Below are 18150 nucleotides of genomic sequence, written 5' to 3'. Positions count from 1 at the left end.
ATGACACTGAAACATATTTGATACATTATATGATATTATATCATATAATACAATATAATTTGATTCCAACATTGTATCTTATCAAATGATACAATATTATAGAATAAAGTAAAATATTATAAAATACATTATTATATTATACATATTGTATCATATGACACAATAATATATATTATAATATCATATAATACAATTTCATGTGATATGATAATATATCATATAAACCAATATCATATCATACAATATCGTATGATACAATATTATATAATATTACAATATCATATTATACAATTTCATGTGATATAATTCTATATTACTGAAACCAATATCATATTATACAATATTGTATGATACAATATTATATAATATACAATATTGTATCATAGGATACAATATAATATTTTGCAATATCTTATGTAATTGTATCATGTGATAAAATAATAAATTAAAAATACAATATAATATTACAATATTGTATCATAATATACAATACTATACATAACAATATCATGATACAATATCATATAAAATATAAAAAAAATTGATACAATATCATATCTTATCGTATAACTTTTTATAATATAACATAAGATATCATATTGTATCATATCAAACAATATTGTTTCATATCATACAATACTATATCATAGGAATCATGTTATATCATTTATCAACAAACACATCTATCTATCGAGCTGGTTTGAGTGAGGTAGGAGATTTCTTTAGCATCCTTGATAATGGAGATCAGGCTCTGCATCTGAAGCAACCTCTGCATTTAATTCATAATAAAGTTAAATCAACTATGCAAGCTATCATCTAAAAAACATGTGACCTGTTCCAAAAAACTAAACCTCATCCAGCATCCGAAACCTATGGCTCAGATTCAGCATTCAAGCCCATCAGGTGCATTGGTATCATAAGACGCATCATCCATGCAAGTTTGGTGAAGTTTGGACCAGTAATAACTAAGATATCATCATCAGAGGGCACTAGCAATTAAAACCTTAACTTCCTCCAGCATCCGCAACATATGGCTCAGATTCAGCATCCATGCCTGTCAGGTGCATCTGTATCATAAGACACACCATCCATTAAAGTTTGGTGAAGTTAGGACCTGTAATAACTAAGATTTATTTTTTAGCATCCTTGATAATGGAGATCAAGCTCTGCATCTGAAGCTACCTCTGCGATTCATTCATATTACAGTTAAATCAACTATGCAAGTTTGAAATAGTACTATCATCTATTAAACATGTGACCTGTTCCTAAAAACTTAACTTTATCCAGCATCCGAAACCAGACTCAGCATTCAAGCCTGTCAGGTGCATCAGTATCATAAGACACACCATCCATTAAAGTTTGGTGAAGTTAGGACAAGTAATAACTAAGATATCATCATCAGAGGGCACCTGTTTCAAAAACTTTATTTAACCAGCTCTTAAAACCTTAACCTCCTCCAGCATCCGAAACCTATTGCTCAGATTCAGCATTCAAGCTTGTCAGGTGCATCAGTATCATAAGACGCACCATCTATACAAGTTTGGTGAAGTTAGGACCAGTAGTAACTAAGATATAATCATCAGAGGGCACCTGCAACAAAAACTTTAACCAGCTCTAAAAACCTTAACCTCTTCCAGCATCCTAAACCTATTGCTCAGATTCAGCATTCAAGCTTGTCAGGTGCATCAGTATCATAAGACGCATCATCCATACAAGTTTGGTGAAGTTAGGACCAGTAGTAACTTAGATATTGCTATCAATGGGCACCCGCAACAAAAACTTTAACCTGCTCCAAAAACCTTAACCTCCTCCAGCATCCGAAACCTATAGCTCAGATTCAGCACTCAAGCCTGTCTGGTGCATCAGTATCATAAGGCACACCATCCATGCAAGTTTGGTGAAGTACGGACCAGCAGTAACTAAGATATTGCTATCAAAGGGCACTTGCAACAAAAACTTTAACCTGGTCCAACAACCTTAACCTCCTCCAGCATCTGAAATTTAGGACCCAGATTCAGCATCCATATTTTTCAAGTCCATAAGTAGGTCCAGATGCATCATCCATGCAAGTTTGGTGAAGATAGGACAAATAATAGCTTAGATACAGGACCTGCAACAAAAACTTTAACCAGGTCCGGACGCCGACGCCGACGCCACCGCCGACGCCGACGCCGAGGGTATAGCATAAGCTCTCCTTGACTTCGTCTCGGTGAGCTAATGAAATACAAATACATATAACACACTTATGCACAGGACACATGCCGAAACTTTATAAACAGAACTCAAATGAAAATACAGAGGCTATAAATGATTTTAAAATGTATCTTTATATTGAGATGACAGATTAAAAACGCCGTTGTTCGTTGATACGATAGATTATGCTTTATTGCTTATACATGATTATTTTATGATATGGACAAGGCAAGCTCTTTCCCTTGTGAATGACATCTGTGACCTTGACCTTCAATATAAACTATAACCTTCAAGCACAATCAAACACAATCGTCATCTTACAGGTGAAAGGTCATAGGGTCATACAGCCATTCCATGTAACATTCAAACGAAAGCAAGCTGTAAAAAAGTACTACCCATACAATATGATATAAATTAAGTCAAGTGTACAAAAGATATCGAGTACCATATGGACAGTTTGACCTTTGACCTTAATCTTTCAGATATGACCTAGAATAAAGATCACGACACTTTGGAAGTGCTAGATTGCATACAAGTCAAATTTCAATTCTTTTTTAGGCTTTAAAAGAGGTCGATAGTCGTGGTCATTTTTAGACTATATTGATCTCCTAAGGAAGAAGAGCTCTATGTATGATTTTGGAAAAAAACTTCTTAAATTTCAAAGCTCATATATAGAATTTTTACTTTACAATAATATATATAAGTTAAGTTAATAGCTCAAAATATCATTTCTAAAAGTTCTATGGATCTGAAGGTTAATTTGTTCACCACCCAGCCCTCTCGAAGATCTTTTATTTAAATAAGATGGTCAAGAGGTACATATATGCATTAATCCAGAAAGTTTGGAACAAGAAATTGTTAAGTTATACATGTAATGGACTAGCACATAGACGCATGAACGAACAAAGAGAACCCTACCTTTCCCTCTTAAGACAATGTCCAATATACATAAAATCGTTAAAATTTTAAAACAAACATTAGTAAAATCATCTAAAATTGATACGTAAAAAAATAAATTGTAGATTTGCTGGAATGGTTCTACACAAAGACTTCTTGTACAATATATAAATATTATAACATACCTCATATGAATTGCATACAATGATACACAATTTAAATATATGACAAAAATGACTAATTTATGTATGAAATAGACATTATACAAATCACTTATAGAAAAATGCTGGTAAAGACGAATGAAGCTAAAAAAAAATCCAAAAACAAATGATGTATTACAATTCCAACTTATTAAAAATTCGAATCTTCTTTAGAAAATCTGTGTTAGAATTCAGGAAATTTCTCAAAAATACTGCAATGCATTTTCAAACTTCGATGACAATTATATAAAACATTCACAAACCTTTCCCTCTAGATACGTGTACATGTTTTTGATTCCCTAATAGAAAGGTTTAAACAATACTTTTGATGTGACATAGCAATCTAGTTCACGCACCAAAACAAACAAATGGAAATCAACACTGGTCTTAAATGAAATATTCACTAATTTATAACCAAAGCAATGTTGTTAATAATGAAAAACATGCCACATCAAACTGCTGTCAGACACGAACAGTCCAACGTAACAGTCTTGGATAAAATGAATTAGATCTAAATCAAAATTTAAAATTATTGTTCTACAAAGCGACTCGCTTGTGTAATTAATAATGTTAGAATGCCCCTTCTTTTGACCAGATTGAGGGAGTCCACGAAACTCTACTCTCTCTCTTATTTCTTCATATACATGTATGTAGATCTTGGACCTGATTCTGTTTTTTCATCATTCAACAATGGTGTATAAATATATATAAGTTATGAGAAACAATCATCCTGCTTGCGTGTTTGAGTGATGGTAGCTCACGGGTTCATCCTTATTCAGCGTGAAGTACAGCGTGAGCGCTAACACGTACGTGGAAATTCCCGCGATGATACCCAAGATCACGAAGATCATAGCAAGTTTGGCACGTTTTCGTGAGGAATGCTCGTCTCCCAGCTGCCATGCGTGATTAGCTTTGACTGCAATAAAAGGCAATTTTTTTTAAAACAACGTATATAATACTGTAGTGTACATGTTTTGCAAAAATAAATCATGTACATAAATGTAAAATGGTGGCACATTTCTCCTGCATGAATATTGGATATAATGATGCTTAAGTCCCTGTCACACCAAGTCGTTTCCACTGCGAGTTCATGGCGTTGTAAAATTCCTGGAATCGCCATAGGATCGCAGGAAAATTCAGAAAAAAGTAATTTTATTTGATTTTTTTTTTTACAAGTGAAGATGTCACGCGGCGTTTTGACGGCTACCCAGGCGTTTCTACAGAGCTCCATTTTGAACTTTATAACTAGTGAAAAAATTATAAAAACGTTGTTTTAAAAAAAATGAAATAAAGAATACGATGCATTGTAATCCAAAGAATTTGTGAAAGACAAAGGTCTTAGTAGTCAGGTCTACAAAAAATAACTGTTGTTTTATGTTAGAAAACATAGAAAAGCTAATAACATCAGAACAAAATGGCATGAATTTCATCTACATGTACGCCCTCAAATAGGTCCTGAAATATTTGGAAATGCTACTTTTTACATAGTTGTCCTCAACAAGTTTGGAAAACAGCCATCAATTGTTCAAGTTTTTTTTTAGGTCTGGCTGACAACGCACTAGAAATACCGTGGAGTTGCTGAGTGAACGCAGAAAAATAAAAATAAGAAGATGATGATGCCGCTGCGTTGTTGCGGCGCTGTAGCATCACTATGCTGCGTGTACCTTGGTGTTTTACAATATTTAAGAACGCAACATGATCGCAATAAGGACTTAGCCCCGGTGTGACAGAGGTTTTAGGAAATGTTTGATACTGAATTCATCACTACGACACAATTAATTATGTACATGGTGATATGAATATCAATATATATTATACTTGTGATCACCATGGCACTAATATTTGTCAATTTTTGCAGGAGATAAAAGGCTACATGTTTTGAAATATAATTTCTAATTTATACGGTATTTTCGCATACGGCCCGTTCGGACCACTTTTAAACATTTCCTAGAATAAGCAACGAAAAGGCGAAAGGATCCAAAATGTCTAGCATTCGTATACTAGTATCTGAAAGCCCCAATGATATTTACCTCCAAAATGATATCCTAAAAGTCCGAATATAAAATTGCAGCAAAGAATGACAAAACATGACGTCACCACAAAGTCCTTCGGCTTTGGTTTCAAGGGTCCTTGTCGGACCACAGGAGGGTCAAGGCCATGAACTGTGACGTCATTGGCGTAAGATGGCGGAGGCGTTGCGTCAATGGGTTGGTCGGTGATAACATTTTCTGGATGTTTTCCGTTTTCTCTCGGTCTAGGACTCTCTTTTTCGTGGCTGTATTTGGCTACGTCTGTGTCGATATCGAGTTGGATGTCCTCGAAGTCCTTTTCAGCATCCTCCTGTTTTTCGTCAGTTTTATTAGTTGTTTTTTCCTCATCACTTCCTTCCATCTCTTCTATAAAAACATAAAAGTACAAGACGTCGTTGATATTAAACCCAAAGGAGGCACATCTCTAAAAAGGTAGGGGTTTTTTCTTGGCTTAGGAGCTCTCGCCTTAGTATAATCGAAACATTTTATATCCGATAAAGTCTTTGAAGTGCTTGAATTGTTAAAACTTAAATACGTTATATAGATTTCAAAAAGCGATCAAAATTATTTAACAAATTTCTATTGCAGATGGTAGTAAAAACGTTTGTTGCGGTCCATTAGGCATACATGTACCATATGTACGTGTTAAATAAAAGGGGAAGGGGTATGCACGATACTTTCCTACATTTTTTCATACCTAAAATGCAAAAATTTAGATTCCCACGAATAATTCAATAAGAATGACTCAGTCCGTCCGCCTGACAATAAGACAATTATCACATGTACAATAGCATGAACTTTAAAGTACACACCAAAATGCTTTGTGGTTAATTTTTTTTTCCTATAAAAAGGAAATATTTAAATAGATAAACATAGAGATAATGATTTCATTCAGATACCTGTACATTTTACCACATTGGTAGTTTGATATACATTGTATGTATATTAGTGTTATGAGTACATGATTTATAACATTTACAGCTCCACATTATAAATGCCGTGTCAACAGTTTTGCAATGTTTCTCTAACGGTAAACGTTAGGGTGTATTACTTCATAAGTTTCACGACAAGAAGGGGTAGGGCGAGTGCGTTGTACTTAATCACTGTGGCATATATATATAATCGAGCATCCATTCATTAGCATTGACAAGGAAAACCAATCCACTGTGTTTAGGCCATACTCTATCACTTTTTCGTTTACTTCATGAACTACTTACAGCAACGTTTTGCAAAGGGGTGGGTAAAAAAAATAAACACAGCAATAATTTTGAATCCGACCCAAGCTTTTTCATGAACGAGCACATGTTTGGTCATTATCAATAATTAAACCGTTGTACATCACAAAACCATTGAGGATAAGCAGTGAGCCATGAAGTGTTTACATTGCTCATACTGTAAATCCTTATTGTGCTACATACTTCGCCAGTGACAAAATCCAATTACCCAGGTATGCAGATCGAAATCGTCCTAAAATCCCGAGTGTATATCAATATCTAACACATATTTTGCAGATTTTCAAAGATATGTTCATGAATATTATATGATTTTTGTTTCGCTGCGTAAAATCTATGGATAAAATGATGTAAACATGGCCTTACCTTACCCCCTCGTGTATTACCTGTTTACACCTGAAGCGTCATTACTTCCTACGGGAGATAACTCTATGTTCTCTAGCCAAAATCGATTTTGAGTAGATGAAGATATGTGGGACAATATGTGTTTTTTTAAAGTAATCAATAAATCACATTCATCACCAAATTATTACCGCATTGATACAAAACAGGAAACTACCACATGATGCTTCATTCAGCTGAGGGAATGATAATACATGTAGCATGGATACAAAAGGTGGTCGGTACCTTATTCCATACATTACGGTATTGAATTTATGCTACTATTATCAAACGCTTTGAAATAGTCAATACAAGTCATGCTTCGTGTTTTTCATAAAATGCGTGTATTTCTCCCCTACCGTTCATATGTATATAACTTGTCTGGGAAAGACAAGTAAAAGAATGAGAGTGTGTTAATATATTCGAGCTGCAATAAATTTTAAATATTCATACATGGACAAACGGCAAGCTGAAAGAACGTATTGTTGTATTGAAACTAAAGTTATCTTTCAATTTTTCCGCGTGATAAAAAAAAATTTCATTAAATCTCGCTCTTCGTTAATATCTACAGAAACAGTTGACAAATAGAACTCAATTCAACTTTCTTTATCACGCAAGACAATAGATAAACGGAGAGCGTGATAAAAGGCCCAATTGTAATTTGATTAGATAAAAGGATTTTTTTCAGAAAATAATTGGTTCAAAGCAAATAAAAATATCCATATTAGGACTTTTTCATAACATTGTTTCACAGGATTTACATTAGGTTTCATGCGATTTTTGTACCTTATTAAATATTTGGATATAGATGCATATTTCTTTTAATTAATATATGCAGTAATTTTTTTATGTCGAAACAAAAACTTTTTGGAATGAGAGGAGGCCCTCTTTAGTTTTAAGTGTACCAAAACATTCCCACTTTAAAAATATAAACCTTAATGCATGGGCGGATCTAGTGGGGTTTGGGGAGGTTCATGCCCCCTTCCCCTGGAAAATTCATTCGAAGGTCTTGGACACCCGACCGGTCCCCAACAAACAAAATATCCCTCAGGGCCCAACCCCTGGTTATAATTTCTGGATCCACGCATGCAATAAGCGCAGACAAGATATCATGGCGTTAAGCCCTCTACACCCCTTAATACTTTTAATGACAGTTCATTACAACATTGTCATTGAAATAAATTGTTTAATAATCATGTATAACCTGGACTTAGCTCAGTGGATACAGCAGCAGACTACTGACCCAAATTACCAAAGTTTGAAGACTTGTACTGCAAGGACTTTTTTTTTTTTTATAATTATTTAAAATCTTTTAATTTTTTCTTTAAAAAAATTCAAGCAGTACACATGTTTAAACATATCCTACAAGATTATCCCATGTGCTAGAACCTGTGATATTTTTGCTCAAACCTAAAGCAAAAGATAACTCTAAATTTTTGCTAGGCAACTAAGCTAGTATAAACAATCATTGCAAAGGGCAATTACTTTTGAATATTGATCAAAATATGCTACATACATTGTACAAATCAAAAAAAAATAAATATCAATTTGAACATCCAAACTTTATAGCATACAATCTGTTTCCCATAAGTAAAATACTAACACAAACACACATCAATTTAACATTTCATTTTATAGAAAAAGTCATTACTACAACAAAATTGCTTCTTATTTTGATATACATTCCCTATGTAATGCAAAACAAATATAAAACAATGCATAGTTTACAGTTCTTTGCAAGACAAATCTTTAAGTACTGGTACGATATAACCCCACAATGTCAGAGGAGGAAAATTAAAGGTCCAAAACTACTTTCCCAGTTTGGGAAATTCCTCAGGAAACAGCACCAGTCTTCTACATGTGGGACAAGTCATTTCTCTGCCATACACCCATTGTTTGATGCACTGAAAGGAAGCACAACAAGTCATGTAACCACAGAGCAGACTTCGGATTTCATATTACCTATGGTCTTCAAATAAATGCTGTAGATTCCTAATTAAACGCTAGGGATTAATTTCCTCGTAAAATCGCGAAATGCACATCTCGCGGATTTTAAATCTCGCTTCCTTTTTTCTGCCAGATGTAAACTAAATGAAACTATGACAAAAATTCTGTGTTTGCGGTTTCATATTCTCTCAGTCTGATGCAAAACGGATGATTGGCAGAATTAAGTGTTTGCATAATATAAGGAATTTACAATAATTGCACAACAGAGCAAATATTACAACATACATACCCCTGCATGAAAAACATGTCCACATTCCAAACTCTTGACTTCTTCACAACTCAAGCCATCATGGCAAATGATGCAAATCTCTTCATCATCCCTAGGCGGCTGTTTAGATGAAAACAAAATTCATAAAATATCACAAATTTTAAGTCTTGCTTTTTTAGAGACTTATTAACAAACACACAATACACAATTTATTAATAAGATAATTTACTTCTACCATATAAGCTTTAAAACTCAAAGGAATTAAATTCCAATATTCAAAATAAAATAGCATCAAATCCTTCATTAAAAACTTTCCTTTATGTTTATTTCAGAATTGAATGCAACTTCAAATGCAAGATTATGCTGATACATTTTGTAACAGCCACAAATAGTTCTTGTAAAGTATTTGTTATGCATGTAGGTAGACACTCACCGGTCTCTCTTGGTTCTTTTGGAATGGCATGGAAAAGTCACAGAAAGTTTGAGTGACCAGCTTATTCTGCAAATTCAAATCATGGACTCGTTTATAAACTAGCAAAAATATCATATACATAGACATGTCATTTTCCTTTACAATATGATGGTACCTTATAAAATGCATGAATTTTTCATGTCCCACAGTTCATTTTCTAAATTTATGAGTCAAGTAAATTTCATGACTTCTGACAGATACTTTCCAGGGTAGGTATCACACTAAACGACAAGTGGATAAAATTGATATTGGAAAGGTGTTAAAATACTATTAATACATGTAGTGATCATTTTTACCACCTGTACATTGTCAATTAATAGCCAACTTGATAAATATATTACAAGTAACGTAAAAAGATATACTGTAGAAGCACATATTATCGTTGGGTTAAAATATTGTTGTTTTTAAACCAAATACAATTTCGTTGACATTTAATTTTGTTATATCCTAATCCCTAAAATGTATTGTTTATCAACTCTGTATCTATTAATACATGGGTTAAAAATTTGTCATAGATTTAATTTCCTTGATTTATATAGCTGCAGGACTGTAGCTCCCAGTCTGAAAAAATTAGGATGGACGACCTGGGAGCTACAGTGCCTCCCATAGTAAAAAACTGCAATTTACGGCGCACAAAAAATTGCGCTAATTTTGGACTGATTAATCTCATTTACGATCACATTCTGTACAAATATTTGATCCCAAAAAATTCCTCGGACATTTTACTACAGATACCGTCACTTCACTTGCCTCTGATATTCTTTTAAACACCATCACAGCCCTGCAAATTAAAGTGGTGCAAGTTTGTTTACATTTAAAAATGGCGACTCTCAATCTCGACGTAAATTAACATACTTCATTTTCCGAGGTCGGTTATCATGTTTAAGAGAAAGTCCGAGGCAAGTAAAGTGACGATATCAGTAGTAAATTGGCTGAAGAATTTAATGGTACAAATTATTTTTACAGAATTTGTGTAAAAATAAGGTTAATAAGTCCACAATTAGCGCAATTTTTTGTGCGCCGTAAATTGCAGTTTTTTACTATGGGAGGCACTGTAGCTCCCAGGTCGTCCATCCGAATTTTTTCAGACCGGGAGCTACAGTCCTGCAGCTATGATTTATACTGCCAACGAAAATAACAAAATTAAATCTCAATGAATATTTCTGCTTCTACATTATAATTAAGGCTACTGTAATGACATTTCATCACAATTTGGCACTGAACTTGCCAAATTATTTTTAAAAATTACCGTTATCAATCTGAAAGTAAGTTAGTGCCAACTATAGCCATACAAAACTATTATGAAAATTCTATTTAATTGTTGAAAGTTTTCAAAGTTGGAACTTATGAAAATTTTTGACTACCGCATTTTTCGGGGCATAGGCCGGTATTTTTTTACTCCAATGCGCGAGCATCGGCTTATCCCCCGGGATCGGCTAATCATAGGCTCAAAGTTGAAAAAATTAAACAGTCAAATTTAAAATCCACTGTTTTTAGCAGTTTATCATCAGGATTGTTTTTTTTTCGTCCGTTTGAACTATTGTTCGATAGTTGCAGATACATAGATATAACAGAGCCCGTTAGTATATACGTCTCTGATAGTTGTCCCGTTGATAATTTTTGTAATGACATTGCGAGTAATAAAATGTACAGTACTGTACGAGGTATTTCTTTACAACCCCAATCAAAAGAATTTTTCCCCCAAGTTCACGTATGAATCCTGGAAACTATTAATGCGTAGTAAAAAAAAAAAACGAAACCGGGTAGAATGAAATATGACAGAACTTTTGTGAATTTCTTCATGTCTGCGTTCGTGGGAATCACTGGTCTTGGGTGCAGAATAAATCAATGCTTTGTGTTTTTACAGTTAATTTTCTGTTGGATGAAATAACGGTATTCTGGTGTCGTGTGTATATACAAAGGTGTGAAACCCGTGACTAAAACACAGCCTGGGGGCACGTAGTGTACACCCTTACACCTCACCGCATTAATTGTGTTTTTAACATTACAACTTCTTTGCATAACGGCAAGTCACTTTTTAATTTATTAATGGAAAAGAACACAAATTAAATATTTTATGTGTGGTATTTCGTTTTCTCATTCATGCGATTACGGGAGATAACTCTATTTGAATATGAAACCACGTGTTGAGCTAATGGACGCCATACCCCGATCTACAAGTAGCTTTCAAAGTATTACTTGATTAAATGAAATTGAGCAGTAAGGTTTTAATAAAAATATAAAAGGTTTGGTAAAATATCATACTTAGTTCTATCAGACAGTACCACGGAGTTTGGTGTTGCAATTAAATTTACATTATGTAACATTACGATACCTAACGATATATACCGACGAATACGGAAGAGACCAAACAGCCACAAAACACAATTATATTTTTTTTAAATGTTTAAAATATATATGTTAAGCAAATTTAATAACTTTAATTACTCTTTTGACTTTCTACATCGATATTCTGAAAGTATATACTTAATACGTCAACTTAAATTCCTTCATCATGCAGCGGTCATACTTTCACCATAGAAATCATCGATTGAAAATCGGCCTATCCCCCAATTCGGCTAGTCTATGGATTTTTCCTGAATTTTGTCTGAAAATGAGCAATTCGGCCTATGCCCCACATCGGCATATGCCCCGAAAAATACGGTACTAGTAGTCTAATTTCAATTTATGGTCTTAAAGCCAGGTCCATCAACCCAAAATTTCCAGTAGAGCTACAGCCAGAGCTATATATGTTCTATAACAAACCCAGTTCTGCAACTATTGGGAGTTGAACACTTGCAGTTTTACCTTGTTTTTCATGAGCCGTGTAGCAAAAACCCTAGCATCAGCCACAATGTCCTTGACCGTTAAACCACTGAGGCCCCCTCTCTGTTTCCTGACCGACGTTATCACACTGATCAGTTCCTCTCTGTAAGGACAAGAGATTATGACTACTGATAATCACATCGCAGAATTCAACATTTATAAATAAAGTATAAAAACACCATTTTAAAGTCATTATCATAAGACATTCAGCATTCTAAACCATTTTAAATTTCCATGGACAGGTAAAAATAACTGATGAATTCATTAATTTATTATTTTTTTTTTTTACAAAGAACATTTTTATCGAAAACCTTGACTAAATCATTAGGGTTATCAAATCCTACAGAACTAAAACTGTATTAGTAAAAGTACTACCTAAATTTAGCTGCTACAAATAATTTTATTTATTCAGTTTTAGTGCCATATAAGTCAACAAACCTGCTTAATCCTGCAAAGATTTCACCAAGTCTCTGAACAAGTCTCTCAAAGTTGTTGCTCTTTTCAGAAGATGGTCTTGATGTGGCAGACAATTTAGGTGGTGGATTTATGGAAGGCTGTGGATTCAAGGGTGGAAGAGGCTGGGTTACCTCTTTCTTCTTCCCTTTCTTGGTGACCTAACACATTTTAAATAGAATTTTTTTTTTAAAAACTAAATCAAAATGTTTTCAGAACTTTTTAAACCTGTGAGGACGGTTGTATAGGCACACATTTTGATATTTTTTTTTAAAAAATTGCTATCCTTACTTGAGTCCAGCTCTCTTCTTCTTCTGGTGTTGTTTCTTTGATTAATCTAGGCTTTTCTTGAGGTCTTGCCTGGACAGCAAGTTGCTGCTGTGTGTCAGAACCATAAGAAATTTGATCCAACTGATCTACAGCACGGCCAACTTCCACTGAAATCAAGAAATGGTTTGAAGACATTTTGATATGTAAATACCGGGTAATATACAATAGGTTTGAACACAAGTTCTTCAATTTGAATAGGTTCTCACTCTATGAAAAGATCTTTAAACATCATTACCTTTCACCATTATTTAACATGATTTAAAAATTAGGTAACTGCACCTTGAGCAATAAATCCCACTTTAAATCTACTCATGAAGCAATAAATTAATGAACATTTATTATAAATAAAAATCCACCAGTTGTTTTACCCTCTGTGTCTTTCTTCATCCAGTCCCTCAGTGAACCTTTCTCCAGCTGAGTGCGACGTGTGTGCATCACACTGCCCAGTTTCTGCATCCCAAGCTGGTTGGACTTGGTCTCCTCTGGAGGAGGGGTGTTCTCTCTCTTTGTTAAGGATGGTTTCTGCCACTGATTGAAAAGATCTTGAGATTCCTTAGATTTAATTGCAAAATCTTTCTCGTCTTCCTCCTCCTCATCATCATCATCAATCTCATCCAGGTTGAGGGATTCCATTTTTGAATCACCCTTCTGAGTGAAATGTTCTTTCCTTAAGACATTAGGCGAACCTCCTACTATCCCAGCTGAGAGATTAATACTGCTGATTTTGTCACTTATGGAATCCAAACTGTTCTCCAACTGTTTCTGATTTGACATCTCCTTTGATGCAATACTTGGTTGTGCAAACTCTCTTTTGCTGATGAGGCTTGGGTTTGAAGGAAAAGCTGAAGATTTCTGACCAATGGTTAATAATTGTTCTGTTTTATTTTGGTTTCCAAAGTAATCAACACTTGACTTCATGAAACCTTCTGACACCTCTGGAGCTTGATGCTCAAAGTTTGTGTCAAATGATTTAGGGATGAGAGGTGGTATATACGCCGACTGTGTGTTTAGCGTTGCTGGGTCAGGCTGATTAACATGATCCAGATTTATTGAAGCTCCAATACCTGACTGTACACTAGGCATAGTATAGGGATCACAAGCTTTATTTTCTGCACCAAAGTTAAAAGGTTTGGATCCACTACTGTTGCTTGCAATAGATGTTCCACAAAGACCAGGTGGAGGTGCAATATCTTGAATCTGCTCCAATTGGGAGTCAAATTCCTTCCTATTTGGTAAAGGATTTGCCATAATTCCAGAATTCTGGTATGAACTTACACGTTTTGGAATGGCCCCACTTGCTGACGTTGGGATGGAAGTTTCCAAAGAAAAGTCAGTGGTCTCTTTTTGTTGATGAGGTTGAGGTTGAACACAGCTGGAAGTATCTTTTTCTTGCTTGCATGCTGAATTTTCTGAAGGAATTTGTAGACTTAATTTTGGCTCTGTATCCACTTTTTCACTGCCCACAACAGGCTGTGCCCCACTGATGCCCAGATTACCCCCTGATGCAACACACGCCTGTAACACCATAGTCTGTTGGAGGGCAATCGAGTTCAACACACTTGGATCTGCTGCAAACGCTGGGTACACCTGAGCAATTTGGGCCTTCACTGCTTCAAACAATATGGGATCCACAGTTACACCAGATTCTGGCAATGTCTGTTGAGTAGCAGTTGAGTTGGAAACTTGAGGTTCTAGATTTGAACCCATCATGTCATGAACTGCAGATGCAGGAGGCATTTCTTCATTTGACATTTGTTTTGTTTGACCAAGTGGAACTCCATTCACATTTTCTTGATCAATCACTTGCATTTCAATTTTTTTTAAATGTTTCATATCAAATTCATTTGTTTCCAAATTAGTAGAAGAAATCTGCACAACGCTTACACCAGTTTGTTCAGTAGGGGGAAAATTTCCATCATTTAATTCACACAAAAATTCAGTTGAATTGTTTGTCATGTAAGGCGAACAATTGAAATCTGCAGATGATTCATCATTTTTCTGCTTTACTACTGAATTTGACTTGACATCTAAAGAATTGACAATGTGACTAGATGAATACAAAACTTCACTTTTCAAACTAGATTTTGATACAGAGTCCGTTTGAGTTTCCTTCCTTTCCACTTTTTCATCCCTCTGAGGGCATTGTAAATTATCTGTCCCTGTAGGATTATCCATATTGCTGCTCACTAGTACTGTATCATCAACAACACCTTGTTTTTGAGACAATTCCCATTCAAGTTGTAAAAATTGTGCCACTTCTTCCGGTGTAGATAGATTACCATTATTAACAGTGGCCTACAAAAGATAACATTTTACATCATTTAGATTTAAAATAAACATCAATTTGTGACATTTTGAAGAAAAATACCTCAAGGTTTTCCAAAGACAACCTTGTACCATAAGTTTTATTTACAATAGTAAAAACCAAAAGGCTGCAAGTGCATATGAAGAGAGATGCACATCACTTTATCCAAGGAAAATATATAGGATATACACAAAGTACATGTACCTGCTGTTGAGTTTGTTCTGCCGTATGCTTGTCTCTCTTTTCAGCCTTGACCTCTCCACTGTCCTTGACCTTACTTTGCCCCTCCTTGACCTGACTCTTCCCTCCAGACTTTACTCCCTTCTTCTTTGTCTTGTCTTTAGTTTTTTTCTTTTTTGCCATTTGACTATCACTTACAGTCTTGGTTGGATTTGGATTCATCATCTCATCTGTAGGTGAATTTGACACACTCCTATTTTCTGCCACTAATCCCACTACACTGTCATTGTCAGCAATGCTGTAGGTAGTGGTTGTCTTTTCAATAGAATGATGGCTAAGCTCTTGACTGAATTTCTGAAGACTATTCATTTTCTAAAAAGAAAAATATACCATTGATTGTGGGGAAAATTTCTCGGCTTTGTTTCATTATCTCATTGAAAGCAAATGTACAACTGATGCTTAACAATTGCATAAATTGTATCATGAAGGTACAAAAAATTCAACATACTAATGCAAACTCCGAGTTCTGAAAAATTTCTTATATCATTACTCTAGGACATTGTTAAAGGTTTTGTTGCATCACATAAAAAAATGTTAATATCAGCAAGGCAGAGTGACCTCATATTTCATACATGTACTTTGCAATTCATAGCTTTAATTACTATACATGCTATGATAATTATTTTCATAACAGAATTCCCATATAAAGATTTACCTTTTTGTTCACTAATTTGCTAACTTTGCTGTTACTTGTGACAATGGATTCAAAACATGGTACTTCAGTAAGAATTTCTCCAGAATCCAGTTTCTCTTCAAACTCTCGTATTTTTTCCTGAAATTAAATGAATAAATCTAACTTTAAAACAGACACCAGAAAGAACCTACTCATTTTTATAAAGGATTGAACAATATCTGTTCTTCAAAATATATATGTCCCCTTATTCTATACATTAGATGGACAATATCTAACATGGATTTGACATTAATGGAAATCAACTAGGAACTTTCTTGTAATGTCTATCTTGAGTATGGTGTTTGATGAGTTGCAAGCTGACTCAAATACTGTAGCTACCACAATGGTCTGGCAACTTACATACTGACTTACAACAAAAGGCCCATGGGGCCACATCGCTCACCTGAACAAGAATGGCTTTATATGGGTGTCCAAAGGATATTGTGCCATATGGCCCATCGGTAGAAAAACAAAAACAAGAGGCCCATGGGCCACATCGCTCACCTGAGGAACAATAGGTATGATAAAATCAGCTTAATGGAGTCATAATACAAACTATCTGGACAATGTATAATAATACATGTAGATCCTGTATAATTAAAAACCCTTTTTTTCCTTTGAATATTCTTATGTTTATAATCATTAGTCCCTTTTCTAACAGGATGATTTTATAGTCATATCATATGTTGAGTATTGCAGTTCTCAAAAAGATCCTTAACAATATAATTTATATAAGGGATATAAACGTACATCAAACTCTGAACCTTCTCGGGAGGCCAATAGTCCTGGGGCCAAAGTCTTAACAATTATGAAGAATCATCTGGCTGATTAGTTTCTGAGAAGATTTTTTTAAAGATTTACCCTATATATTCCTTTGTTAAACTTTGACCCTCCCATTGTGGCCCCACCCTACCCCTGGGGATCATGATTTTCACAACTTTGAATCTACACTACCTGAGGATGCTTTCACACAAGTGTCCGCTTTCCTGGCTGATTAGTTTCTGAGAAGAAGATTTTTTGAGATTAACTCTGTGAATTCCTATGTAAAACATCGACCTCCCATTGTGGCCCCACCCTACCTCCGGGGGTCATGATTTTCACAAATTTGAATTTACACTACCTGAGGATGCTTCCACACAAGTTTCAGCTTTCCTTGCCGATTAGTTTCTGAGAAGCAGATTTTTAAAGATTTACTCTATATATTCCTATGTAAAACTTCGACCCCCCCCCCCCATTGTGGCCCCATTCTACCCCAAGGGGTTATTATTTTAACAACTTTGAATCAATACTGCCTGAGGATGCTTCCGAACAAGTTTCAGCATTGCCGGCTGATTAGTTTCTGAGAAGAAGTTTTTTAAAGATGTTAAACTTCGATCCCCCATTGTGGCCCCACCCTACCCCCGGGGGTCATGATTTTCACAACTTTAAATTTACACTACCTGAGAATGCATCCACACAAGTGTCAGCTTTCCTGGCTGATTAGTTTCTGAGAAGCAGATTTTTAAAGATCTACTCTATATATTCCTATGTAAAACTTCGACCCACCATTGTGGCCCCACCGTACCCCTGGGGTAATAATTATCACAACTTTGAATCTACACTACCTGACGATCCTTCCACACAAGTGTCAGCTTTCCTGGCCGATTAGTTTCTGAGAAGAAGATTTTTTAAGATTTACTTTATATATTCATGTTAAACTTCGA

General features: G+C 34.9%; 2 protein-coding genes across 4 annotated transcripts in view; both read right to left on the bottom strand.

The window, feature by feature from the left end:
* Positions 1-2311: 2311 nt before the first annotated feature.
* On the bottom strand, positions 2312-6970 carry LOC128159089 (uncharacterized). Of its 3 annotated transcripts, none has more exons than XM_052822149.1 (3): positions 6919-6970; positions 5321-5686; positions 2312-4206 (listed from the first exon to the last, which is right to left on the bottom strand). In XM_052822149.1, the coding sequence occupies exons 2-3, from the start codon at positions 5679-5681 to the stop codon at positions 4016-4018; spliced, it is 552 nt and encodes a 183-aa protein (XP_052678109.1). In that variant the 5' UTR covers positions 5682-5686; positions 6919-6970; the 3' UTR covers positions 2312-4015. The 3 variants fall into 3 exon arrangements, with proteins under 3 accessions (XP_052678109.1, XP_052678115.1, XP_052678103.1); XM_052822155.1 differs by having other exon boundaries at positions 6939-6962; XM_052822143.1 differs by lacking the exon at positions 6919-6970 and adding an exon at positions 6739-6759.
* Positions 6971-8549: 1579 nt separating this feature from the next.
* The window catches only part of LOC128170842 (uncharacterized), a 25403-nt gene continuing 15802 nt past the window's right edge, over positions 8550-18150 (bottom strand). The window contains exons 8-16 of the mRNA XM_052836598.1: positions 16430-16546; positions 15739-16086; positions 13598-15524; positions 13191-13336; positions 12885-13060; positions 12429-12549; positions 9582-9647; positions 9170-9268; positions 8550-8837 (exon numbers count right to left, since the gene is read on the bottom strand). Coding sequence (XP_052692558.1) covers positions 8742-8837; positions 9170-9268; positions 9582-9647; positions 12429-12549; positions 12885-13060; positions 13191-13336; positions 13598-15524; positions 15739-16086; positions 16430-16546 — 3096 coding nt within the window. The 3' untranslated portion in view covers positions 8550-8741. The remainder of the gene's footprint in view (positions 8838-9169; positions 9269-9581; positions 9648-12428; positions 12550-12884; positions 13061-13190; positions 13337-13597; positions 15525-15738; positions 16087-16429; positions 16547-18150) is intronic.

This window comes from Crassostrea angulata, chromosome 1, assembly GCF_025612915.1.
Source record: "Crassostrea angulata isolate pt1a10 chromosome 1, ASM2561291v2, whole genome shotgun sequence".
Lineage (NCBI taxonomy): Eukaryota > Metazoa > Mollusca > Bivalvia > Ostreida > Ostreidae > Magallana > Magallana angulata.
The sequence above is the reverse complement of the archived record's forward strand: the minus strand, read 5'-3'. Positions and strand labels throughout refer to the sequence as shown.

What these genes read in the sequence shown, in the direction of transcription:
- LOC128159089 (XM_052822149.1), bottom strand. Translation starts at nt 5,681, where the DNA reads ATGGAAGGAAGTGATGAGGAAAAAACAACTAATAAAACTGACGAAAAA. An exon ending in TTTAGGATATCATTTTGGAG is followed by an intron (nt 4,207 to 5,320) that starts GTAAATATCATT and finishes CTTTTATTGCAG; the next exon opens with TCAAAGCTAATCACGCATGG.